The 26,333-nt window shown below is 31.9% G+C and overlaps 1 protein-coding gene across 2 annotated transcripts; it reads right to left on the bottom strand.

The window, feature by feature from the left end:
• On the bottom strand, nt 1-26,333 carry LOC132740771 (B-box type zinc finger protein ncl-1-like). Of its 2 annotated transcripts, none has more exons than XM_060728754.1 (2): nt 26,179-26,333; nt 1-12,982 (listed from the first exon to the last, which is right to left on the bottom strand). In XM_060728754.1, the coding sequence occupies exon 2, from the start codon at nt 12,948-12,950 to the stop codon at nt 10,602-10,604; it is 2,349 nt and encodes a 782-aa protein (XP_060584737.1). In that variant the 5' UTR covers nt 12,951-12,982; nt 26,179-26,333; the 3' UTR covers nt 1-10,601. The 2 variants fall into 2 exon arrangements, with proteins under 2 accessions (XP_060584737.1, XP_060584736.1); XM_060728753.1 differs by lacking the exon at nt 26,179-26,333 and adding an exon at nt 25,405-26,065.

Here is a 26,333-nt window from a genome sequence, read left to right as displayed (position 1 = left end):
TTTATTGAAGCAAACAAAATACTTTATTAATACCAATCATGTACACTCGTATAACAAAACTGATGAAAACTGATGACAATAATAACACTTGATGACAGATGAAAATGTTTTAATGCATGAACCTTTAATAAACAAATCATTGTTTATAATTAACAGTGTGTATAACTAAATCTAAGATGCTAAAAAGTACATTAGTGGGTGAAATGGGAGATATTGTGCTGTTTTACATGATCATTGTATACTTCAAGTCTGGCAACAACTACCGGTATGATAATAATGATGATTGAACAATGAAGGACAAGCATTTTAAAATGATGGGCCTTCTTCAGAAACAATTAACACCAACACATTGTGTTCTTTACCTAACATTATCAATTCAAATGAATGAAGAAATTATTTCAGTTTTTTAGGTCAAATAATTTGGTACTTTCAAGTCTGCCAGAAAAAAATTAATTACTTTACAATGGAACATTTGAGCCGCGTCACGACAAAACCAACATAGTGGGTTTGTGACTCAGGAGCCATGCTGTTCGCTTATCAACTCTATTACAAGTGGAGAAACTGACAGCGAACAGCATGGATCCTGATCAGACTGCACGGATGTGCAGGCTGGTCTGGATCCATGTTGGTCTCAACCTGTGGTGGCAAACGCACTATGTTGGTTTTGTCGTGACACGGCTCATTTCTTTTTGGCCATAAACTTTGAAGCATTCAAGACCTAAAACAGTCACATCATTCAACACACTGAGATCTTAGGAAAATATTTCTTCCATTTCGTTCGATAAATTTCCAACAATTATAATCATCATAAGAAAAACTTTACAATTATTGCATCAGTTTTATAGTTTGATCTTTTTGTAAGCCTAAAAATTCTAATAAATAATAACAACACAAAAACACACCAAACTAAGGACTATATATATTAAGTGATATATTTAATATATTTTGTTATTTTTTTTCTTTAATATGATATAAGGCAGTTTAGTTAAATGACCTGAAAGTAAACTGGATAAAAACTTGTCAACTATAAGTTATACCTCTGACTAGTTTCTAATCAAATGCTATAAAAAGAAATTACAAATGATTTATTACTAGACCATTTCTTTCCCCTTTTTTATGATAACTAGTTATTTTTTCACACAAATACTAAGTGACTGGCACAAGAGTTTCGTTGTGCTATGATTATGGCACAGATTATCATAAAGCATATAGTCTCATCTCTTAATCTATTACAAATTCGATATTTGTTCTAGTTGACAAAATAAGCAAGAAACCATGGATTCTATACGTGTATTTATATATAATACTTATATCAACATAGCATGGCCATTCAATTTACTTTCAGGATTTGTACTATGTAACATAACGCCCCAGATCTTAACGTATCTTAATAAACCAGCAGTCTATATAACCTTTTTAAGAACATAACAATTCATATAAAAACAAAGGATTTCGGCTTTATAATTAACATGATATGGAACAGTTTTGCATCTTTAAAATTTTTAACAATAAACAGTAGCTATGCTATCTTAACTATTCTCGGACTTGATAGATAAATTTATCTAAAACAGATGCTGACATGAAAAACTTCCCAGAATTATTAAGTAAAATGCTACCATATCTATAAAAGAAAAAACAACGATTAAATATGAAAACCTGTTCATTAAAAAAAAAAGAGAAAAATACAAATTCTAAAACATAATTTTTATTTTGTTCAACAGCTCAACAAAAATTAAATTTTTCATAGAATATTTTCAACATATTTGATAGGAAATTTTATTTTTAAACCCTGGGTATGGAATGTGCTTCTATAGGATAAATATGACTGAGCACAGGCTTAAATAACGTACATTAAATGAAAATATTATAATCCTGTATCTTGTGGCATGTAATCAGACTCAATAATAGTTGTCAAAAATTACCAATACATGTATTTACAATGCTGCAGTACTTTTTAAGTTAACTTTACGTATAGATGCCGAGAATGAAGATGAGCTGTTGTGATTGAAAAAAAAAAGAGTTCAAAAACCCAAAAATTCTTGAAGAAAATCCTTACAAAATATATACTCAAACTTAACAAAATATAAATCGGGTATGAAATAAATGGAAATCAAATGCAAAATTCATATCATTTTATTAACTTGAAGAGAAAAAACACATCAATATATCATTGTAAATGTTTGCTACATTCTATATTTTAATAGTTGCTAATCAACTTTATAAAAATTACATTTTGAGAATTATATAGTATAAATGGAATAATTTCTGGCAGTTAATCTATTTGAGAGAATGAGAAAATAACAAAACAAAAATGAAAATGTTTAACAGAGACTTCTTTAGTAACAGTGAAATATGGAATTACTTTGCAGACTCAACAACTTAATAACAAGGAAAGTTATGGCTGAGATTAACAATATGAAAACAAGCAAATAGCACTAGATTCTCTAAGGAAATTCAACCTATCAACAAGTAATATCATAATTTATTTTGTCTTTCCATTTTTGAAGAAAAAAAATCTAAGGAGTCTTTTGTCAAATTATTTGATTATTTTTGTTTTTTGTTGCAACTTTGTGATAAGTGCATTTCATAAACATGAACTTAAATTTTGTTTTGTTGTAGCAACAAACTTACTTGAAACAGATATATGTTCCGTGACCTAAAATATATTTGTACCAGCATTTATAATCTTTCACAGTTCCTTGTAGTTTAGAATAAGTTGTGACAGTATTGGTTGAAATAAGTGTCATTCATTCAACAGACGTTATAAATAATGATTATATGATTCTCCCTGAACTGCTATATAATGCCAAAAATTCATTCAATATAAATTTTCTTTACACAAAACTTTCATGTCAAGATTTTTTCATACCTCTATGCTTAGATGGTCACTTTATATCAAGCAAGAACAAAAATTTAATGGCATCAAGACAACAAATAGAACAAAATAAATAATCTAAAATAGAACTAAATGTCTAACATATCTACAAAGTCTACAAAAACACACCCCAAATAACTGGGGTCAAAAAGCAAAAATCATTCAAGACTAATAAAGTATAGTAATAAAAACACAAACAGTAAATTCAACATAGTAAAATATAAACTTTTTCAACACTTGATTCTTTTTTTTTGTGTTTTTGTTATTATTTTTTGAACCTGTAATCAACAATACAACAGATGTAAATTTAAGGATTCAATCCATATTGCTTCAATACAGTAAGAGCCAATAATTGATATACTCATCAAAGTTAATCAGAAATTAGTTATTGTAAGTAGGATTTTATGTATTTCTTATATTAACCCTTAACCTGCTAAATAATTAAAATGGACTTGACCAGTTTCTGTATTTGGAACTGTCCATTACCAATTATGGGGTATCAAGATGAGAATATTAAGTTAGTGCAGTCTGACCATGCCCTACTCTGGTAGAAAATGCTACTTCCTTTTTTTCGTTTCCAGCAAGGTAGGGTTAAACTACAAAATAAGTTGTTATAAAGTAAAATCTACAACCCAACTTGCTATCTGTATATATGAAAATTTTTATATGACAAGATTGAGACCAAATCTGAAATTTTCACTTTAAATTTGAACGACTCACAATTTCAAACTTGAAAAATTTCATCAGGAATAATATTATTACATTTATTTCCTATCAAATTCCAAGTTGTAATAACATATGTCAGAAAAATGTGTAGAAAGAAGTTTAACTGTCATTTTAACTGTCACTGTAGAAGATAATGTTAAAAAATAGTACAACAGGGCAAGAAATAACTAAAACTTTAAACAGTATAACAAATCTAACTCATTTTTACGGACTAACTAAGCTATATAAACCATGCACAACACCAATAACTGTATAAAAATTCTATTAACAACAAAAAAATAATATCCACACATAAAACAGTAAGACTGCAAATATTATCCCAAAAATGCGAGCAAACGTCAGTTATTTTGTATCAGATGCAAATAAAAGGAACACAGAAAGTAGTTAAACACGTTGGAATGAAGCTGCGAAAGAACAACATATAATATATATGGCAAAACATTAAACATGGATTAAATGAGTATGAAAACAAAACTAGTGGTCTTCTTCGACAAGTATGAACGATAGAAACCTTTATAACCAATAACTACATCATAAATATATATAAATAAATCATATAAAAATCAAAACTCCGTTCTTTTGGCAAAATATCTGTAGTATCCGAAGGCCCCGAAATAAATTGACACAACACAAAAAGCAATTATTTTCAACAGTCAGGCCATGTTTTTGATTGTTTTTCCATAATGTCATATAATAGATAAGGCTAAGATGCATTACAAGAACTTAGTGTATATAATGTGTCTACAACAGACAATATTTTGTTGCAGCAAATGACGATGATAACTTGTGCACTAAAAATTTCATTCAAGAAAATTCCATGGAAAGTATTATGCAGAATTCAACAAACTAGATTTTCTTTTCAGGCACTTTTTGACCATAACCACTAGATACATTCATCATTTTCTTAATGCCATGGCGTGACCATTTGTACAATAACAAATTACCACAAATACCATATATAGTACAAGTATATAATAACCAAACATAACTATAAACAAGTCTTTCGTTTCAATAACTTTCAAAATGTTAACACATGCCCTCTCCCAGACAGAAGTCTGGTACATTTTAACAATGCTTCTCCTTTCAAAGCTGCATGTTTGGTACAAAATACAATTTAGTTTTTAATCCCTTTTTATCGTCTCAAAAAGTTTAACAAATAATTCAAAAGAAACATAAGCTATGTTTTTACAGCTCTTTCCTTAAAGTGACATTATGCCAATTTAAATGTAAATGGTGACTGTACTGAAAAAGGACATACTGAAATTTTCTCATGATTGATTTGGTTATACATAAACAATAACTCTGTGACACACAGGAATGTCTATAAAATAACCTTTGTAAGTTATCAGTAACATTCATTTGATACAAAAGAGTGGGGCAGTCTTTTTACATTTAAAAAGCATTTTTTAAAAATTTTATCCTAATTATCAATAATTGGTCAATCCTAATTACAATAGTCAATCTTTTTAAATACATAGCTTATTCAGCTCTAAGCTGACAACAAAAATGAGCATAATGTCACTTTAAACACAATTTCCATGCAAGTCTAAAAATTAATTTTATCAAAAAAAGTTCAATTTTCTGTCATGACCATGATCATACAGCTTTGAGAAGACAAGCCAACTATAACATCTCAACAAGACATATACTAGATCAACATTATGCACCAAAATGTTTAAATCATTAACAATTTTAGAGAAAAGCTCTTCTTTTTTTTTCTTGCCTTCATGGAAGTGTATATAGACAGATCACTTTTTAATAATACATCTAACCACGGTCATATAAATTCCAAGTTTTTCCTAGGTTTTGACTTATTTGTTCAGCCCTTTTTAAGGTCATAGCAGTAACCATGGTGACTTAAATCAGTATACTGATAAATTTATCATTCTTATATAGTTTTACCTCATCATTTTATGAAAATGATTCTCTAATATTAAACATCTTTAAATTAACAAAGAAAATCAAGTTTAAAAACAGTGATGATCTATTTTACTGATTTTTTCTTTATCAATACCATTTATTAACTTTGTCTTTGGCTAAAAATTATGCAGATAAGTAATAAATTCTAAATGTTTTTACTGCTGTCGAAGGCATGTCTTTTTTTGTATATATTTTCTTTCAAAAAATGCAACCACACAAGATACAACTGCTTGAAGTTGAACATTGAGCAAAACAACTTACATGTTTTATTTGGTCCACAAGTAGGCAAAAGTTCAGTGAATCAATGAAAACTGATTCAAAAACTGAAGTTTTATTGAAGAAAAAAAATTCTAATACTATCAAATAACATGTATTAATGCATTTCTTTTAGAAAATAAAAAACAACCTCTCAAAAACACTTTTCTAAACTCTTATACCATAAACAAACCATAGCACTGTATCCCTCAAAAGGATAATCACAACAAAGAACACTTAATATTTATCTTAACATGTTCACCAAAGGTATTCCACACTTGCATATTTGAATTGTACCATGTTTCAAGGCAATTATTTGAAGTTATAAAAAAAAATCACATACAAAGCATTTAACAAGCATTTTAATGCAAATATGCAAATCTGGTCAAAATGTTGATTTATGGCAGACTTTTTTTTCTTCTTTTTTATATAAAAATGCAGATGTATAACAGTAAAAAATAACCCTAATTTGACTTTGCAAAACTAAACTTGAACAGTTGGCTGTAAAAAAAGCCCAAAAAGCACCCTACCAATGATTGTTTGCAGTTACTAAGGTAAATGAATGGTTTCTATGGAAAATGAGACTAATGATTTTGATTGAGTATTCATGTTCCTCAAACATATAACATTTGATAAAAAAAATTCAACAATGGAAGAAAAGTTACAGTAGTACTTACCACGACAAAAAATAAATCAAGCAGTCACCCCAGTTGGTTCAACTTGGGATACTTCACATATTTGATTTCATTAAAACTAGCAATTTGGAAATACCACCCTTGAATTACGCCTTGATACAATCTATTGATTTAATAGCATGTTAAATGTATGTATCAGTGTGGGATAGCAATACTTCACCAATATCTTATACAAAATACAAACACAACAACAATATAATCAAGGAAGACACATGAGGCAACATTTACACTACAATACAACAAGGCTGTCCATATTCTTTATATTTGCTTTGTGAAAAAAATGCAGCTTTTTTTTATATAACAAATATGCATATATCAGAAATAAAAATTTAACAGGCTATATCTTAATTTTTTTTTTTTTTTTTTTTGTATTTATATTATTATTTTTAACAAATCGGAACACATATTCAGCTGTAAGCCTTATTGTACTCCGTCACAATAGGGGACACAACCTTGTAAGTTTTGAACACAAACATAATAATGCTTAAATCTGAGTAATATCCCTTGCCTCAGACAAAGCAATTCTAACCCACATTCAAACCAAAAACAATTTTAACACCATAACTTGGTAAAAATTTGATTAAAAAAAGATTTGTACTAATTTCAGTTTCTGAAATATAATTTAAATAAAAATGCATATATACTACAGCAAAATATAGGATATATTAATCTACAAATTTTAAACCACATATGAATACAATATATCAAACAACTATCCAAAATTTTGCACAATCTAAGTATCTAATCAGGAAATGTACAAAAATATTCATATTATGGTCATTATATATAATAATATATATATCTCAGTTCAAAAAACCCAAACAATAAGCATGAGAATGACAGCAATGGACAACAACAGAAGTGAGCAAGATAACTTGACATCTCTCAACTTAAAATTACTACAACAGCTTCACACATTATTTCACGTCAACCAATAGCATTTTGATCTGGATTCTCCTTGCATTTTCTTTTTACAATCTAACCTTAGGTATGTTAAAAATTTCTTACAATGAACTGCTCTTGTGTCAGGAAAAAATGAATGCTCAAGGCAAACATTTTAAATATAATCACCAATTCTCTAATCTATTAATACTGATAAATGCAGATTTTTTTGTAACACTGTGTAGCTAATGTAGTAATTATCAGTTAAACAAGGTGTTTTGACCGTCCTAAGAGGTCCAACATGCAATGGACCTCTTGGCAGTCTTCGAGCAAAAATGGCAACAAAATATATTAAATGCACTTTACAAAAGTTTGTATTTCCCCCATTGAAATATTTCTTTTAAAAAATAAATCAACAAAATAAAGATCAAGCTAAATGATCAGTGTACAAGGAACCCTCAACCCCAGTTTATACTACTTCTATCTCATTTTATCTAAATAAGAATGTTCTCAAAAATAGTTTGCTACTAACAAATATGGCATATAAAAATTCAATGATTTCTTGTTTTACTATAAAAAAATGACATCGAAAACAGTCCAGATACTGTCCTGAAAACAATTAGGCAAGGTTAAGATTGAAAATACAACAAACAAAACAAATAAAATAAAAAATCTTTGCTCATAAATTGCACTCTTCATGTTTCTATGCGAAAAATGATTTAACAACTTCATCAGTATATAAAAGTAAAGATAGTTGAAACGTATGAAGATACTGAATTCAAAAATAAATTTTTTGTTTCAAATTTAATTAATTTGCTGCATTTGAAAGCTAGGAAGTAAAATTAATTCATCAAATGACATGAACAGTTACTTGGCAACAGAGGTCACATGAACACGAACACTGGATCGAGACCGTATACACTCAAAACTGGCAGTTTTCAACAAACAAACAAACATCTTTCATTTCTCAAATACACAACTTGCACTTACAATCTTACGTATTGGGATCAAATCTCACATCACTATACATGGGGACTTTAGAACCTTCTTTGACATCTTTTAAAATGTCATGCTTAGCAAAACATTTGTCCAGTCAAACAAAATGAAAATGGTAACAGTTCTCTATAATTAGCACCAAAGTGCAGTTATGATAATTCCCTGATTTATTTATAAAAAAGTTTAACAAGGATGAGTGAAAGGATGACTGATGAATGATGATTCAATCACTCACTATATAAATTCAAAATGAATTAGTAATAAACACCCTAATGTCAATCAATCAAATCTAGCCCTAAAGTCAATGCAGAATTCAACTTTTAAAGTTGTCTACCACAAGTGTTTATATAAATACAAATATACCATATAAGTATCATGTAACCTTTTCCTTCACGCATATTTCAAATATTTGTATACTTCTTTAATTACCACACCTTTAGCTTGTGTGCTACTCTACCAAAAGCAGAGGAAAAACGAACCATTTAACCTTGTTATGAAACAGCTCTATGAATCTACCTAAAATTTTGAACTGTTATTTATCTGTATAATAAACAAAGCATTCGTTGGTTTGTGAGATTACTTTGTTATTTATCAATTCAATCACTGATTTATCTAGTATTAAAATAAATGGATAATGAGTTTAAAATGATACGGGGATTTCTGTATAAAATCAATATGATAATATGGTCAAACATCACAATATCATCTATGGCACATATTAGTTTTGGATTACTAATTTTCATTGTATCCTTATCATTGCGGATCAGACACAAAGAAAAACATGAAGAGACATGAACTTTTGTGACCTCTGCACCAAGTGACAATTCTATTTTAAGAACAAAGAAAAACAATCTATAAATAGTAATAAAGGAAAGATAACTTTGACAAAACTGACTACCCTGTGTTGATTAGGTTACAAATCCTGCAGTAAAAATTGGGTATGATTATAAATAAAGAGTATCTTGAACAAAGGCAACATAACAAAGTCCTGATTCATATGGCAAAACATATTAAATATTAATCTCTTCTATTATGACTATCAAATATAAATACTAAAGCAAGTGGAAAATTGGGAGATATTTTCAATAACAAATTATGTCTTATGTAACAGATTTAAACAAAACAGGAGTTGTACTATAGTATTGCCAAATATGACTTTAAATGTTTTAAGGTTTTTTAAACTCGATTCACTTCAAAAGACTAAATATAAGAAATTTTCACCTAAATAGTTACAGACTTAAATAACTCATTTGTTTAGAATACTTGCTATATGACTAAAATTTACTTTGGATATTCATCCCATAGAACTAAGCTGAGGTAGCTTTCAAAATTAAGTCTCATGGTCCAATTTTACTATAAACTCAATAAACTACATAATCATTATTAAATCTAAAGAAAAAACAACAAAAACAAGACTAAAATAAAAACAACAACTGCAAAAAAATGTGATTTTGTCTATGTATACTGATTGTATTAACTAGAGAGAAATAAACAAAGGCCATAACCAATTGAGAATTCTAACACTGTGCACAACTAAATTAAATTATATATAACATTACATAACAAAAAACAAAATAAAGAAAGCTACAGTGGCATTTAAATAATAATAAGCTGTGCTTCAGCACAACAACGAACAAGATCTATCACAATAATGACAAAAATAATCATAAAATAATTCAACATTTGTTCATAAATAGTAACATTAAATAGTAATGGTGGACTTTTTCAATTATGACAGCCTGATCCTGTACAAAAAATACAGAACATTTGATATAATGCATTTGCATAATGCATTCAGCTAAATACTGACCATCGGAATCGACCCATCTCTCATGTCACAGCAGCTCAAAAAAAAAATCAGTAACAGCTCAATTATCACCACCGTCAACCTTTTTTTGTGTTGCCATGACAACAGATGCAATACAATGCTTGATTTGCAGTTTTTACACCATGACTAGTAACAGGCACATGGCCATACATGGACAAAACCCTTGTAACAAAGAGACTATTGCCGAAATGCCTCTTCAATAACAAAAAAATATATATCAATTAAAAAAAAGTTACAAAAAAATTGCCATAAAAAATTAACATTAGCAAGCACATTTTGTCATTTCAGTTCAATAACTAATACTCTTGCATTTTGCTGAACCAAAAAGCTTGTTTTCCCCAAACCAGCTGATTAACCAGACAGGTTTAAATCATGCAAACATAATACAGTGCTTACAGCCATTTTTGGCGGACAAAAAAATTCCTTACATGCCAAGACTAGGAATCTGTGCATATCTGTAAATGTACAGTCTATAATCTTTGCTTGCAAGAACTACTGAGCCATCATCCATCAAGGCTACATCGAAACATTGGGCATGTTTCACTTTACTCTCTAGTGCGTTGATCAGCTGGCCGTCTTGCGTGAAGATTGTCAGATTAAAGTTGTTGTGGTTGTCTGCAACTAGAATTTCACCTTGGCTATTGATGCCCACTCCAATTGGATAATTTGTGATGCCTTCACCACCTATCTGTCGCAGGTACTGTCCCTGGTAATTGAACACTTTAACACAATGAGCACGATTGTCACTGATGAATATCTCCTCCTTATCATTCACTACAACACCATTTGGAAACTCGAGGTGCTTTGAGCAACCAAACTTGTGCAAGGTGTTGCCATACTGATCAAATATAATCACACGCATAACTTTACATTCAACTATGATGATTCTTCCCTTATTGTCTATGGCAACACCTCTGGGATGTTGAAGAATATTGGCCCCGAACTTTCGGACAAACTGTCCATACTGATTGTACACCTGTATCTGGTGTGTCGGACTTCTCTCAGTGACAATGATGTCACCAGAGGTTTTTACAGCAGCAACACGATTTGGATAAAGCAATTGCCCATCACGTTTACCACATTCACCAAACTGGAACTTAAAACGTCCCTCTTTGTCAAAGATTTGGATGCGATGATTATTTGTATCAGCAACCACTATGTCATTCTGTGCATTGACTGCAACGCCGCTTGGCTCAGTAAACTGACCTTCCATGACCCCAAATTCTCCAAATTTGCAGTGGTAGATCATCTTCTGGCGCTTGATTTGGGACTTTGGTGGGTAAAGATTGGTTGAGATCAGTTTACTTGTGATGTCCATCAATGGGTAACTGCTTGTGGAGAACACATCGATTCCATTCTGGAAGATATCTAAACCACCGCTGGACCATTTCTCATACAGGTTAGAATCACTGTTTGTGGTGAACGTATCAGTTGTGGGGAACAGCAGATTATTGGTGGATTCAAACTGATTAGTGGTTCCAAAGTTACTGGTTGGGATGGTTTCAATACTGGTAGGGTCAAATAGGTGACCATTGAGCTGGCCATTCATCTGTGTGTTGCTGAGTGTCACAGGTGGTGGAGTCATGGATGAGACAATACCATTAGGCCTAGCTATAGGTTGAGGTTTTGCTATGATATGTGATATATCGCTCGGTCCCTCTCGAACATAGCCAAAAGTGTTTCGTACACCAGTCTGGATTGCCTGGAAGTTAGATATGAATTCGATATCATGGTAGCTTTCATTGTCTGTGTCTGGTGAGAAATTAAACAGATTCTGAAACCGCTGTTCAACCAAATTTTTGAACATCAGAGCTTCAGGTATGGTTGCAAATTTAGTAATCTTATCCACAAACTCTGTTCCCAGGTACATCTTGTCAATATGCTCCTGAATTTTAGTGCCAAGATTGTTAATCAACAACTGCTTGCTGTTAAATGCTTGGTCCAACTCTTTCAGCGATTCTTGTTTCCTCTCTTCCAACATGGCACGGTAGAAGTTGTATGTATCATTAATGTCATTTTGTGCCTTGTGATATTGAACCTGCAACCTGCTGGCAATGTGGTCAATGCTCTTTGAGGTGGTTTTTAGTTCCGTGATTTTCATTTTTGCATCTTGCTCCATCAGATGCATTTGCGCTATCTGTTTATCTCCACTGTCAGTCAAGAACTGGCAATCGTGACCTCGACCATGATCAAACACTGTGCATTCTTTGCATATTGGAATTGAACAAGTCTTGCAGAAGATTTTCAGCTCTTCTGCCTTGTGACGTGGACAATACAAAGGCTTCTCTAGCTTTCCATTTTCCTTATTATTTTTCAGATCTGTAAGGCTGCTAACCCTATGTCCTTCGAAACAATGCATAAACTGGTGTGCCATAACACAATTAGCACAGAGGAAGTTAGCACAATCAAAGCACCTAGCCACTGCATTGGTGTCTTTACTCTTACAGCCAGTACAGTGTAAGGCACTAGTGTCAAGAGCTGTCTTTTCCAGAAGATTGCTTACAGCATAGTCAGGCAACAGTCCACTTAAACCATTGGCACCAAGAAAAGTATCTTGGTGACATTCTGGACAAGCAATCTTATCTGGAAGTTCTTGAGTCTTCTCCAAGCAAGGTTGACAAAACGTATGAAAGCAGCTTAGCACTTTCGGAATGGAGAAGGTCTCGTGGCATAAGAAACATCGTAGGTTTGGATTTCCAGCTGACTCCATTTCTGAGTCGGAGTTTGAAGCAGTAGTGACTGTGTCACTCTGTGAAGGTGTTGGGGAGGCCATCACTGAATCTTGGGTTTCACTGTCAGCAGATTCTGAAAATATATAAATATCAACTGAAGTTCAAGTTTTAATAATCATCATTAAATTAATCTAATACTATGTTACATTAAAATATTGGTAGAAATAACTGTAGATTAATAATTGTTTACTTCAAATTCAGTGAACCAATTCCACAACATTTCTTATTTATTACACTACAATAAGTAAAATATACATCAATATAACCACAGCAACAGACTTTTTTGTACCATAACATAATATGCGAGACCTAGATCTATTTTAAAGCACTTCATACTTTTATTATCATAATTTACAATATTGTACAATTGTATCTCATAATAAATCAATCACATTTTACATCTGCAGGTGATAATAAAAACATATTTTTCCTCTGATGTCAACTGTAATAAAAACGAGATATAATTTATAAATTATGTATCATTTCAAAAAACAGTAAAAGTTATTAAACGCAAAAGGTATAAAAACCTACAATAACTTCATACTGAAACTCACAAACCTTCAAACAAATTTTCTAAATCTAAACTCCAGAACATATCCCAGTAATCATCAATACATAGGGACTCTATTTTATTCAAGTTAATCTCATGTATATCCATCAATTTAATAACACTAAGCTCAAATTCCATCCCAGCCACAAAGATTTTCAACAATGCAAGGGTATTAAACTTGATCTAACAGATGAAATATAGGAATGATCTTTATCTTGGATCTAACATCATTTAAATATCAAAATCTCCTTCCTGATTAAGAGTTTCTTAACCTTTCTTTATTTTAGAAGTTGAATAAACTTTGATATAGCCTTTGGGAATAAATGTGCTCATCTAAAATACAGAAATAATGTCCTGTAAACCCTTGAAATGTTTAAAGAACTTGTTATAAGATAGCATAACCAAGTGAATGACCTATATTGATAAAATATAGGATACTTAAGGGCAACAAATAACCAATAAAGTCAAACTCCTACATTATATTGGAAAAATTATTAGAAAAGCAAACAAAATTTGACCATTTCAAAATAGTTAAATGAACTTTAACTGACACCAATGATTCTATTCCCAGTACATAACTCTGAATATGTATCTATTCTACCCAGACATTAACCAATAAAACATTTAAATAACTTAGCTCTCTCTCATTAAACATTCTTGTTTATGTCAACTTGTCAACACAAATCACAACCAATTGAAGAACGGAGTAAACAATCGTAGAAAAGCACTAACAAAATCATTTAGAATTTTATCAACATTTCTTTTTCAAATAATATTTCACAATAAATCACTAATGATACATATTTATTGACATCAAATATTCAAATAATTGAAAATGACCAATTAGTAAGCACCAAATTCATTTAAATAAGGATAAAACTAATCACATCCCTCTCTTTGGATTTCTTCCCATATTTTGATCAATGATTGAAGTTGAGAAATTAAATCTTTTACTTGCACTGTACATAATTATAAAAGAAATATTAAAATAATGACCAATGCAACACCAGTGTATTATGTCACCCTAAAAATGTTCATAACAGCTGATAACAATACTACAATACAGAAATGTGACCCTCCAGTTAAAATCCTGAGGGTCAAATCAGGTCTTTTGGAAATATGAAGGGTCAAAGTGTCAATTCAAGGGTCAAACGGACACCCTGATACTGTGGAAAAACAAAATTATTGGTTTCACTATAATCAAGAATAATTCTAAAAAGAACTAACAAAGCCATTCTTAACTTATCATTTTTAAAAAGGCTGTATCTTAAAACTATACATGTATATTTTAAGTTTATGAAGGAAATTAATAAAGTTAGGAGACCATTTAACATAAATATGATGGATCTCTCTGAACTGTCATAAATACAACATTTCTTCTTTTTAATTAATTCTAAAATAACCCATCTATACAGCTCTCCCATACTGTTTGAACAATAGACCTGTAATGAATGTTTATCAACTTAAGTTGTTAATAAGTTCAGTGACCAGGTATTAAGTGCACTCTGTCAGGGTCTAATAACTCTGATAACTACTGGTTAACTGTACAGTAAATATTTTTGAAAAGGTCAGTGTTCTACAGTACAAAAAGTAGTCAAGTTTAACGCCTGCCCACATAAGTTCTTTGTCTCTTCATTTATTTTGTTTCAAAAAATCAATTCCAATTTTAGCATTTAAGATTTTTTTTTTTTAATTTAAAAGACACATCTGGAGAGATGAATATTTGACTGCTTAAAATGTCAATAACTAAGGGGAGACACATTTTATACAATCAAATAGAGAACAGATGGCAAGTTTGTTTCTTCAGCTTTATTTTCATTTATTCATGGCATAGCCTCTTTGTTAGCAATATTAAATTGATTTTCAGACAGCCGACAATAACATCTTAGTCATTCTTATTTTTAGATTTTACGCTGTAGTATTAGTAGAACAAAGAGCTTCCCAGAAGCCAATGACAAGACCTTATGGGCTCTTAATCTAACAATGATATACAACAATTGCTGTCCTTAAAACAAACTGATCATATTATTAAGCAAGGTGTTTTGAGAGACGTGCTGCGTAACACATTTCACAGTGAAATTTTGGTTTTTCGGTATGATTTTTTTTTTATTGATCATCCATTTTTCAAATATTCAATGTTAAACTTCCAGTTAGTACATTGAAACATAATTATCCAAAATTCCTGTAACAATATTTAATTTATGTCAGTATAATGAAAGCTTGTTTTTAAAATAAAGATTTATACAATTTTCAAGAAAATGTCAAAATTTCCATTGCAAGCCTTCTATTATGATTATAATGTTAGTGGAAAAGACAAATCTAAAACTGCAATTAACAAATCATTTCTAATTTAGCCTGTAAACTGAAGATTAAAATTTCTGCATCCCCTTGCATAACAAGAGACTTGTGCAAGATACCAAATGCACTTTTACCATATTACAGCCAGCTGGTATTCATTGAAATAGAAAATTATATTCTGAAGAAAATAATTGTAAACACATGCAAGTTTTGACATCAAATATCCCTGTAGTATAAACTGCAGCATCATAGATGATGTAACCTGGCATAATGTGCATGCTTATTCTGCAATTCTTACAGAAATTCACTAGTCACTACAGTGTGTCTATAAATGATTTAGCTGTAGAGAAATAGAAATTATTCAAAACTAATGCCTTTCAAAATATCAATTCATTATATTTTACAAATTGTATTCAAGATTTGGAAATGCAACTTTTTGTCAATGATGTTTTCTAAATAAAATAACAGACCAAGTCTTAGTCACAAGCCAAATTTAAATTCCTCCCACCAAGTATGAATGGAGGTTTGAGAAAAATGTGTCATTTTTACACACTGTAAAGGTACTACACCTATTTCACATACAGTCATTTACACTACTACGTGTTTCATTACAAACATAAAAGGTGTGCCATGTACTTAACACACCTGACTAACTAGGTCACTACCATTTTTAACTAGGATGTTTTCATTACAGTTTATCCTTCTACTTTACTATACAATATTTCTTACTTTCAATAACTGTATTTTTTTTTAATATCAAGCTTTAAGCATTTGCATTGAAAGCTTGACAGGAAAAATGTCATGTTCAGAACAGAATGAAGGGATAAAGTTGCTGATCTATAATCATTTCAAAGAAATAAAACAGTAGTGTTAGGAAGTTATGAAGGATTTGAAATTACATTTAACAACAATGGTATTCCCATTATAATTTTCATCCACATCTTGTACTACTACAATTATTTATGGACTTCAAATATTATAGTAAAATAATGATATCAAGTTATTCTCTAAACAATAACTCAATTCTTCCAAGTTTATGTCAGAAAATAAAACAATTTTCCACCATTCTGGTAAAACAACTTGAAAGCTTAGAATGGAACATGTTTTTCTCAGTTTAAGACTTGGAAACATTTTGTAGTCAACATCTGGCGGCCTCTGTCACTGAACCATGAACACAGCTGCCTAGAGAATTAAACAAGAAGTCTGGAGATATGGAAGGAGAGAATGATACACAGTTTTACATGTACATTCTGTAAGTGATTAATGCCAAGATAAAGTCATTATATATAACCACAAATATTCTGTTTCTTGTATTTAAAGCATTTTCAATGTTTGCACTAAATATGCCAATTAATTCTAATTTTCAAATGCACAAACTTGTTTAGTAACTAAAGAAAGTCATATATATAGAATACTAATTGGTAAGTAGAAATGCAGAAGTCAAGTAGCACTTCCACACACTTTAAGTTTCAGACAATTTTGTATCAATAATTAATCGTGTTTAACTATTTCTGTGTAACTCTATCAGAACACTGCACTGAATGAAAATGGAGTTGAAAGATATACAAACATTACAAAATCAAATGAATTGAATTCTAAGCAATTTATTTAACAATAATGCAAAACAGAGGCTCAAAAAGGGACTGTCATTGATTTTGTTTAAATACATATAATGACAGCACAGTGGAATGCATCTGAATATGTTTTATAAACTGCAGTAATGGTGTTATTCATGCTCGTTTTACTCAACAACGATACAAGGGGTTGTCGTTAAAAATTTTTTTAAGTGGTCCATTTTAGATTTGATTCAGTCAGTTTTGGTTTTATCACATACAACAAGGTTAAGTTTTAAGTGGCCGACAACCCAAATACAATTTACTGAAAGTTATCATGTTTCCTTAATACTCAAGCTCCTTTAAAATTAATTTCAGGGTTCAAGCAAGTCAAGAACTAAACTGGTGACCTCTCTTCAGAAAAAATAAAGAGATGTTTGCACAAGAAAGGGAGAAATAATATTCTAAATTGTGAATCAATATTAAATCGAATGTTGAATATCAAGACTAAATTAAATGTAAGCCCTTGCATAGTCAAAAATAACCATTGGAAATTCAAGTTTTTCTTATTATCAGAAAATGTGTCTAGTATCTTTTATTCTTGGAGATTTCCCCCACATGCCAGATAGAATTCAATCTGTTATACATGTTGTACCAGTAACATGTACTTCTCTTTTGAAAATGGTCTCGAGAGGCATTGTTTGTTCAGACTTGCTCTGTTTTAAACTTTTATCAAGAAGTAAAATCTTGAAATCACAGTTCTAATCTGAAAATCAGCAGTTTTACACAAAAAGACCATGAAACCAGATACAGTTAAAGCAATGCGGCTGAGAGCATTTAACTCTTTATACCTGTTTGACTTCATAATCACCAGAATTATCTCATTAAAAAAAGACTACCTCAGATCAATATAATACCTACAACAAAGATAGCTTGTTTATCACATTAGTCTATGATATTATTTGAGCTAAGATTAACACTTTGTTTACTGATGGTGACTCAGTCTTCAACGTATAGGACTATTGTTAACTTTACGGAGCAAGTCAGGCAAGTGGTCACAAACTTTTAACTTCAAACAAAACACTGAACAATAAAGTAGACAATAATGTATAAACGGTAAGGCAAAAATTGCAAAGGATGTTACCTGTCCCTGTCAGAACTGCTTAAAGCAATTAAAGCAAACTCAAAATCTTACCATCCTTTAAAGGCCCATTATGCCCCAGAAACGCTTTTTCTTTTATTTCTCAATAGCTTCCTATAACTGGTGTAAAAAAAAAAGCTTGAATCATTGCTCCTTTCTATGAACTGTCTTTCACCTTCTGTTGCCTTTTTTTTGCAAATTTTAGCACAATAATAGTGAGCAAGTATTTTGAATGGAAATCAAAATACTACTTTGTTCAGTGTCTATTCTAGGATTCGGAAAAACAGGAGATTTTTATCGAAAAGTGAGAATTTATTACTTTTGTTGATCCTTTTCCTTCTTTCTCTTTGTAAAATTCCCCCTCCCTGAAAAAACCAGGGGGAATTTTCTAAAAATATGAGTGAATCCTCCTATCCCCCCTCCTAGAATAGACACTGCTTTGTTTACATTTTTCTACAAATATATTATAATGAACTATTTCACATTCAGTGCTACTTTCTTGAATTCTTCAGGTGAAAAGCATCTCACAGGCACTAAAACCATTGTTTAAAATGTTAATAAACTTATGTTTGCCCTTTCTTAAGAAAACAATTATTTTTTCTGAGATACAATGTGCCTTTAAAACAATAATTGTACTGCTATCTTTTATCCTAGCATTTAAGGGTTTGACTCAATTTAGCGATTTTGAATCTTTTACTAATCACATTCACACATCGCAGGAGTGTAATAAAGCAATTTCATAACAAGAGCGCTCAGTGATCATGTGTCGCCTCATGATAGCCATTACTTGGCAAAAAATCATTCAACATAGAAACTTATGTAATATGCACAAGAACTTGAGCTACTGATCAATCCTGTAAAGTTTCATTGAAATTGCATTAGTGGTATAAGAGGAGTAGTCCAGACAAACTTAAAAATTACTAAAGGGGGTCATAACTCTGACAAAAATCATTAAAAGAAGATATGCACTAGACTTGGTACCAATATTCTGGTAAAGTTTGAATGAAATTGCACTAGTAGTTTGAGGAGTAGCCTGGACAAGTTTTGAGACGGATGGACAGATAAAGAGAAGTGATCACAATTTGTAAACTTATCATAAATGTTAAGAGAAGCATCATTTGGATCCAGAGAATCTTACATAACTGTTTTTTCGCCTGACCCAAACTTTCACTCGCAAATGCAAGCAGGCGACTGGATTTGTTGAGAACTTAGTCCAGTTGTTTTTGCGGAGAAGCCCAGACAAGTTTTGTGACAGACAGATTGACAATGGAGAAGTGATCTTATATGTAGCCGCAACTTTGTTGTATGCAACACAAAAAGAATAAAATTAATGAAAAGCTGATTCAAATGGTGCCCATTAGGGACTGTTATACTTAAATCTATGTTATATACATTTGTTTATTTGTAACATCTAAACAATTTTAGCTTATCAATGATAAAAACAGGGTATGGTGCAAAAATAAGGCATGTGCACTTTCTTGGAAATTTTATCCTTTTAAAAATGAAAGACTGCCAGAAATGCTTGGAATAAAATCATGTAAGCATACCACAATGCCAGCCTTACTGAAGAGGTAAGAAATGCAAATTATTTATGAAGACTTAGTGTTCCTAGGTCATTTCTAATCTGAATTTCAAGCAAGAACACTCATTGCAATCTGACTATAGTTCAGGTCTACTTATTTCTTACAAGTAAATTTGATTGCCACCATATTATTATACATATTTCACCATTATTGTGATTTGGATATCCCCGAGAAAGCTATTTTTAGCCATGCAATCAAACCGTCTCCGAACAATCAAGCTTAATCTCCATTTAAAAATAAATCAACAACAATGTAGAATTATTTGACTTTCCCATTAGCTTTAGCTATTTAACAAAAAACTTTCTAATGAGAGTAAGACGATACTCTCAACTCACTGTGCATACAATATCAAGTGTATCTTGATACATTAGCATCTGCACAAATAAACAAATGCACAAATATTATTTTAACTTTGATTATTTTATAGTTTCAACAATATAATACATGTACAATCAAATAAATGTATACTTATAATTTTAATCATTCTTCTTAAGCAGTTTGACACAATTATATTAAGTTTTAACGAAATTGCCGCTGGTGGCGAGTTCCACTTGCTACATTTTTACAGTCTACTCTCTTGAATTTGGGAAGCAAACTCAGGTTATTCATCACATTGTGAACTTAACAATGGTCCAGGAAGATAAACAATTACACAGTGCACCTTCCACTGACCACCATTTCAATACATATTATGGTTTGCAAATGGTTACAAGACTTTTACAAGCCTAATCCATTTTTGTTCAATATCCAAAACTGGAGCTATCACTTAACCCATTACTTCATGAGCATTTTGTGAAAAATGGCTGTTTTCATTGAAAAGTCTCCCGTTACAAGTTCAAATTGCTATAATACTATAAAAACTGCTTCAACACTAATCAAACTTCAGGGCTCGAATTTAACACTCGCAAACTCGCAAAATGCTAGTTGAAAAATGATTTTGCCAGTTAGATTTATGACCACTCGCAATTTTTTGTGAGTTGAAGAAAAAACGGAATACGCTCGTCAGGAAAATCCGAAATATAAATGGGGCGTAATATTCGCATGTAGCCGAGTTATAAACTATGCGTGCACTTGCTGTCTGGTTTACATTTTCTATACCTTAACCTCGCTAAAAAAGTACACAAATTTAAACCAGTGCAAATGTCATTTTGTCCGTGTAAATCAAGCGTGATCGGAATAAAATGTCTAAACGAAAAATAACCAACTTCTTCCCACTTACTGAAGCAAATGTGTCTTCCGATAACAATACTCTGAGTACAGAAGATGATTCACAGTAATCAAAAGAAAGACAATCAGACCTTCAGTTAAAACGGTTAAACAAGAGGGCCATGATGGCCCTGAGGTCGCTCACCTGTATATAGGCCCCCCACCCCCAGGCCAATTTTTACCCAAGGGCTTTTATTTGTTTATTTGAACAGACTTGGTAGACACCCATAAGAAGATGTTTCATGCTAAACATCTAAGTTCTAGCTCATTGGGTTTTTTAAAAGAAGATTTTTAAAGCTTTTACTATACACATATAGTTAAAAAAAATGACACCCCTGGGGCAGGGCCAGTTTTGACCCCCTGGCTTTTATTTGAACAAACTTTGTAGATATTTACTTAAAGATGTTTCATGCTTAATATCTAAACTCTAGTTATTTGGGTTTTTTCAAAGAAGATTTTTAAGTTTTTGCTATACACATATAAGGAAAATCAATGACCCCCCCCCCCGGGCGGGGCCAGTTTTGACCCCAGGGCTTTTATTTGAACATACTTGGTAGACACCCATTAGAACATGTTTCATGCAAAATATCTTAGCTCTAGCTTATTGAGTTCTTTAAAAGAAGTTTTTTAAGTTTTTACTATATGCATATAGGGAAAATCAATGACCCCCTGGGGCGGGGCCAATTTTGACCCCAGGGCTTTTATTTGAACAAACTTGGTAGACACTCATTAGAAGATGTTTCATGCTAAATATCTTAGCTCTAGCTCTTTAGGTTCTTTAAAAGAAGATTTTTTAAGTTTTTACTATATGCATATAGGGAAAATCTATGACCCCCTGGGGCTGGGTCAATTTTGACCCCAGGGCTTTTATTTGAACAAACTTGGTAGACATTCACTAGAAGATGTTTCATGCTTAATATCTAAGCTCTAGCTCTTACGGTTCTTTAAAAGAAGATTTTTTAAGTTTTTACTATATGCATATAGGGAAAATCAATGACCCCCTGGGGCGGGGCCAATTTTGACCCCAGGGCTTTTATTTGAACAAACTTGGTAGACATTCACTAGAAGATGTTTCATGCTTAATATCTAAGCTCTAGCTCTTACGGTTCTTTAAAAGAAGATTTTTTAAGTTTTTACTATATGCATATAGGGAAAATCAATGACCCCCCGGGGCGGGGCCAATTTTGACCCCAGGGCTTTTATTTGAACAAACTTGGTAGACATTCACTAGAAGATGTTTCATGCTTAATATCTAAGCTCTAGCTCTTACGGTTCTTTAAAAGAAGATTTTTTAAGTTTTTACTATATGCATATAGGGAAAATCAATGACCCCCCGGGGCGGGGCCAATTTTGACCCCAGGGCTTTTATTTGAACAAACTTGGTAGAAACTCACTAGAAGATGTTTCATGCCAAATATCTTAGCTCTAGCTCTTTGGGTTCTTTAAAAGAAGATTTTTTAAGTTTTTACTATATGCATATAGGGAAAATCAATGACCCCCTGGGGCGGGGCCAATTTTGACCCCAGGGCTTTTATTTGAATAAACTTGGCAGACACTTACAAGAAGATGTTTCATGCCAAATATCTAAGCTCTAGCTCTTAGGGTTGTTTAAAAGAAGATATTTAAAGATTTTTCTTTCGGTTGCCATGGCAACCAGAGTTCTGCATGGAATTAAATTCTTTGAACAATTTTTAAAGGTGACCACCAAAGGAACATTCCTGTGAAGTTTGGATGAAATTGGCTCAGTGGTTTATGAGGAGATGTCATTTAAAGCAAAAGTTTACGGACGGACGCCGGACGGACGGACGCCGGACGAAAAGCGATCACAAAAGCTCACCCTGTCACTTTGTGACAGGTGAGCTAAAAATGGGAGAAAGAACTGCACGTCAGTCTTACGTACGAACTCAATGACGATGGAAATGTTGCCAAAATATTTTGTGCCGATTGTTGTGCGCATAATCCAGACCATACATCGTCGGTATGGCGACAATATTGCATTCTTATTTTTTTACATGTATATTTACATTTGATAAAGTTCCCTGCCCCCTATATCAAGTTTTGAGTAGAAAGTTACGTTGCTGATTCGTACCCCGGGCAGTTCGAACTCGTCCAAATAAATGACAATTTTAATTTTGTTATTCTCTATATCCAGCAACAACTTTGTCTTTCAGCACATCAAATAATTAAATTTATTTTGGAATTAAAAAATCATTGTCGTAAAAAGTGCTAGTTGAATTCAGTTTTTGCTAGTTAAAAATTTGTCCACTAGCAAAAAGTTGCTAGTGGCCCAAAAAATTAAATTCGAGCCCTGAAACTTGGCACAAATGTTGACTGTCCTTGAAACAACATGCTCAGGCTTAAATTTTCTGTTACCATGGCAACGAGGGGACATCTCAAAATTGCCAAAAATCACTATTTTGCATTGATTTTTTCCATCAAAATTGATTTCAAAGTGCTGCAACTTCTCAATGGATTGAGATAGAGTCAAATGCTTTTCAGCGTTGGTTACACGTTACCTTATGATCAATCTGGGGTCATTTATAGCCTCTCACAAGTCCAAAATTTTCTTGGCAATGAGGGGGACTCCGCCCCCCTTCAAACCCCCCAAAAGGGAGCACAACCCCCTTCTGGCAACCCCCTGATATATCTTTTGGTTGGGGGACGGGCCGAAAAAAGTGGTCAATTTTTTTAACATTTCTCAAACAAAAACAAGCGTTGGGGGCCTAAATAAGGCATTTTTTCAGCATTAGAGACAACAAAAAAGGGGGGGGTGAAAAAGGCGTTAAAAGGCGTGTATATCGCGTAATGGGTTAATGTGATTCATACCCCACCCAACCTTAAATGATTCACTCCACACCCCTACCTAACTAAGTGAAAAATTAGTGGTATGAAACTTATTTTAAACCTGACCAGTATTGTAATATGTTTCATCTGTGCACCAAAAATTATTGCAATTTGTTACCATGTTAATGAGTAATCATCTTGAAATCATACTTTTTAAAAAGATATTAATACTAATAAATAACAGTAACTGCTCTAAAAACAAAAATCTTTTATGATTATATATTTTAGCTACAGAACCATATTGAAATGAGCATTTTGCAAAATAAAGTAGTATTGCTTTTGACAAGACAAGGCTTTTCTTTCAAAAAGACCAAAAACATCTCCCGAGGTTCCTATTTTTAGTGACCTATCAGAATTTGAAAATTTCTGCTTAGCTGCTTGCTTTGTTCAAATTTCAGCTCGCATACCCACAAAATACAAGTTAACTATGAAAATTGCTAGTGACTAACACTTGCAAATTCTTTCACAATCGTTTTCAATTTAATAATCATCATCTAATGATCTATCGGCTATAATGATGTTTATACTATATCTGATTGACAGCTTATCGTGTGTAATCACTTGCAGCATATGTGTTTATATTTTTTTTACTAATTGTGTTTATAAATCCTGTGGTAAAATTAAGCATATGAAGAAGCCAAACTTTGTTATCTACGCTTCCAGCGGCAATAAAAATTTGTACTAGGACGCTGAATCAGCCATCACCAAAAACTCTATAGATACCAAAGAGGACTATTTTATTTCATTATTTACAACAGTATATTAACTTGTATTTCTACTAATTCCACTGTTTACTACTCCCTTTCACAACAATATAACATAACAAAACAGCAGTGTGCACAAGACTGGATGAAAATGATAATATGGCACTTATCTCCTGTTGTGTGTCTTGTTACATTATATCCCAGATCCAGTTTACAACTAGCAATATATCTGTGATTCTTTGTAAAAAATTAAATTCTACAGTACATAACATGTAAATACTTAAATAGTAGTAAAAAAGATCTAGGCTACAGAACACTACAAAAGTAGACCTTTATCAAACTACTTTCATTTCCAACATAAATGTGAACAAATTAAAAGACAACAATTTAGATAATGAGTGATTTTCAAATTGAGTGACACTTACTTTCCAAGTATCAATCAAAGTAAAGACACCAAATCTTAGATCAAATGAAATTTGTGTTGTTATTTTGTGTGAAAATAAGCTCTCATTAAGTAAAGTTCAAAACATGTGAACTTCATGTTTCAAGGTAAGTAAAAATTGGAAACAATTTTATGTCAAGGTAAGTAAAAATTGAAAACAATTTTAAATCATACCTTGATATCTTTCAATTTTCATCTCAAACACACTTCCATACATAAAACATCATTTATGATATTTCATACACATATGTTTATTTGTAATATCCTGAGGTGAAGAGTGTCCTTTGTCTCAGTAAACAGTAATGGAACTGGGTACTGTGTGAGTCAGAGTTAAACACTCAGATGTGTGAATCATCAGAACAAGAACTATTACAAAATATTAATAACAGTTAACACTTTAATTCTATAAAACCATGTTGAAACCAAAATGTTGTCAAATTAAAAGCTTCTTCCACTGTAGAATGTCAATTTCTCAAAATAACCAAGCTTCCCTTGTGTAAAAAAATCCTTTCTTCTCTGTAAACAAAGGGACCTCGAAAAATGACATGAACGTATTTTGAACCAATCAAATTCAGCGTCGGCAATTTGCCCGTGCTTGATCATGTCTGCAAATTTGACAAATTAGACCACGTAAATCAAAATTGCAGTGCTTTCTCCAAACCTTGCAAGAATATCAATCTTAAATACTGCTCTCCTGCAAATCTAGCTAAAATTTTAACCAATTTAATACAGGTGTTACTTGCAAATATGACTGATAATGTTAAATAAACATCCTACTTTTCAACGAAAACATCCCCAGTCATTGGCATTTGAATACGAAAGAACGTGCACCGCCAAAATTTTACAGAACCACTATTGACAGTCAGCGATCGCATATTTTTACACTCAAATGTGGTGGTTGGAATACACATTTAAATAGACAAACAAATATCAAGTGTCAATACTTACAAATAGAGCAAATATAAGTGAGTAATTTTCCTTTGGAAGACATGTGCTAGCGTCCCGCCATGACAAAGAACAGTTTGCCTCGTTTTGAACATGAATACCTAATTGCATTAATTAGATATGTAGCGCCATCTACAACGGGCACCTTGCTACGCGTA

Source organism: Ruditapes philippinarum, unplaced genomic scaffold, assembly GCF_026571515.1.
Source record: "Ruditapes philippinarum isolate M1 unplaced genomic scaffold, ASM2657151v2 ctg6301_1_1_1_1, whole genome shotgun sequence".
In the NCBI taxonomy this organism is placed as follows: Eukaryota; Metazoa; Mollusca; class Bivalvia; order Venerida; family Veneridae; genus Ruditapes; species Ruditapes philippinarum.
Note: the sequence above shows the minus strand (reverse complement) of the source record. Positions and strands in the feature narration are given on the sequence as shown.

What these genes read in the sequence shown, in the direction of transcription:
- LOC132740771 (XM_060728753.1), bottom strand. Translation starts at nt 25,447, where the DNA reads ATGTATGGAAGTGTGTTTGAGATGAAAATTGAAAGATATCAAG. An exon ending in GAAAATTGAAAGATATCAAG is followed by an intron (nt 12,983 to 25,404) that starts GTATGATTTAAA and finishes ATATATTTTCAG; the next exon opens with AATCTGCTGACAGTGAAACC.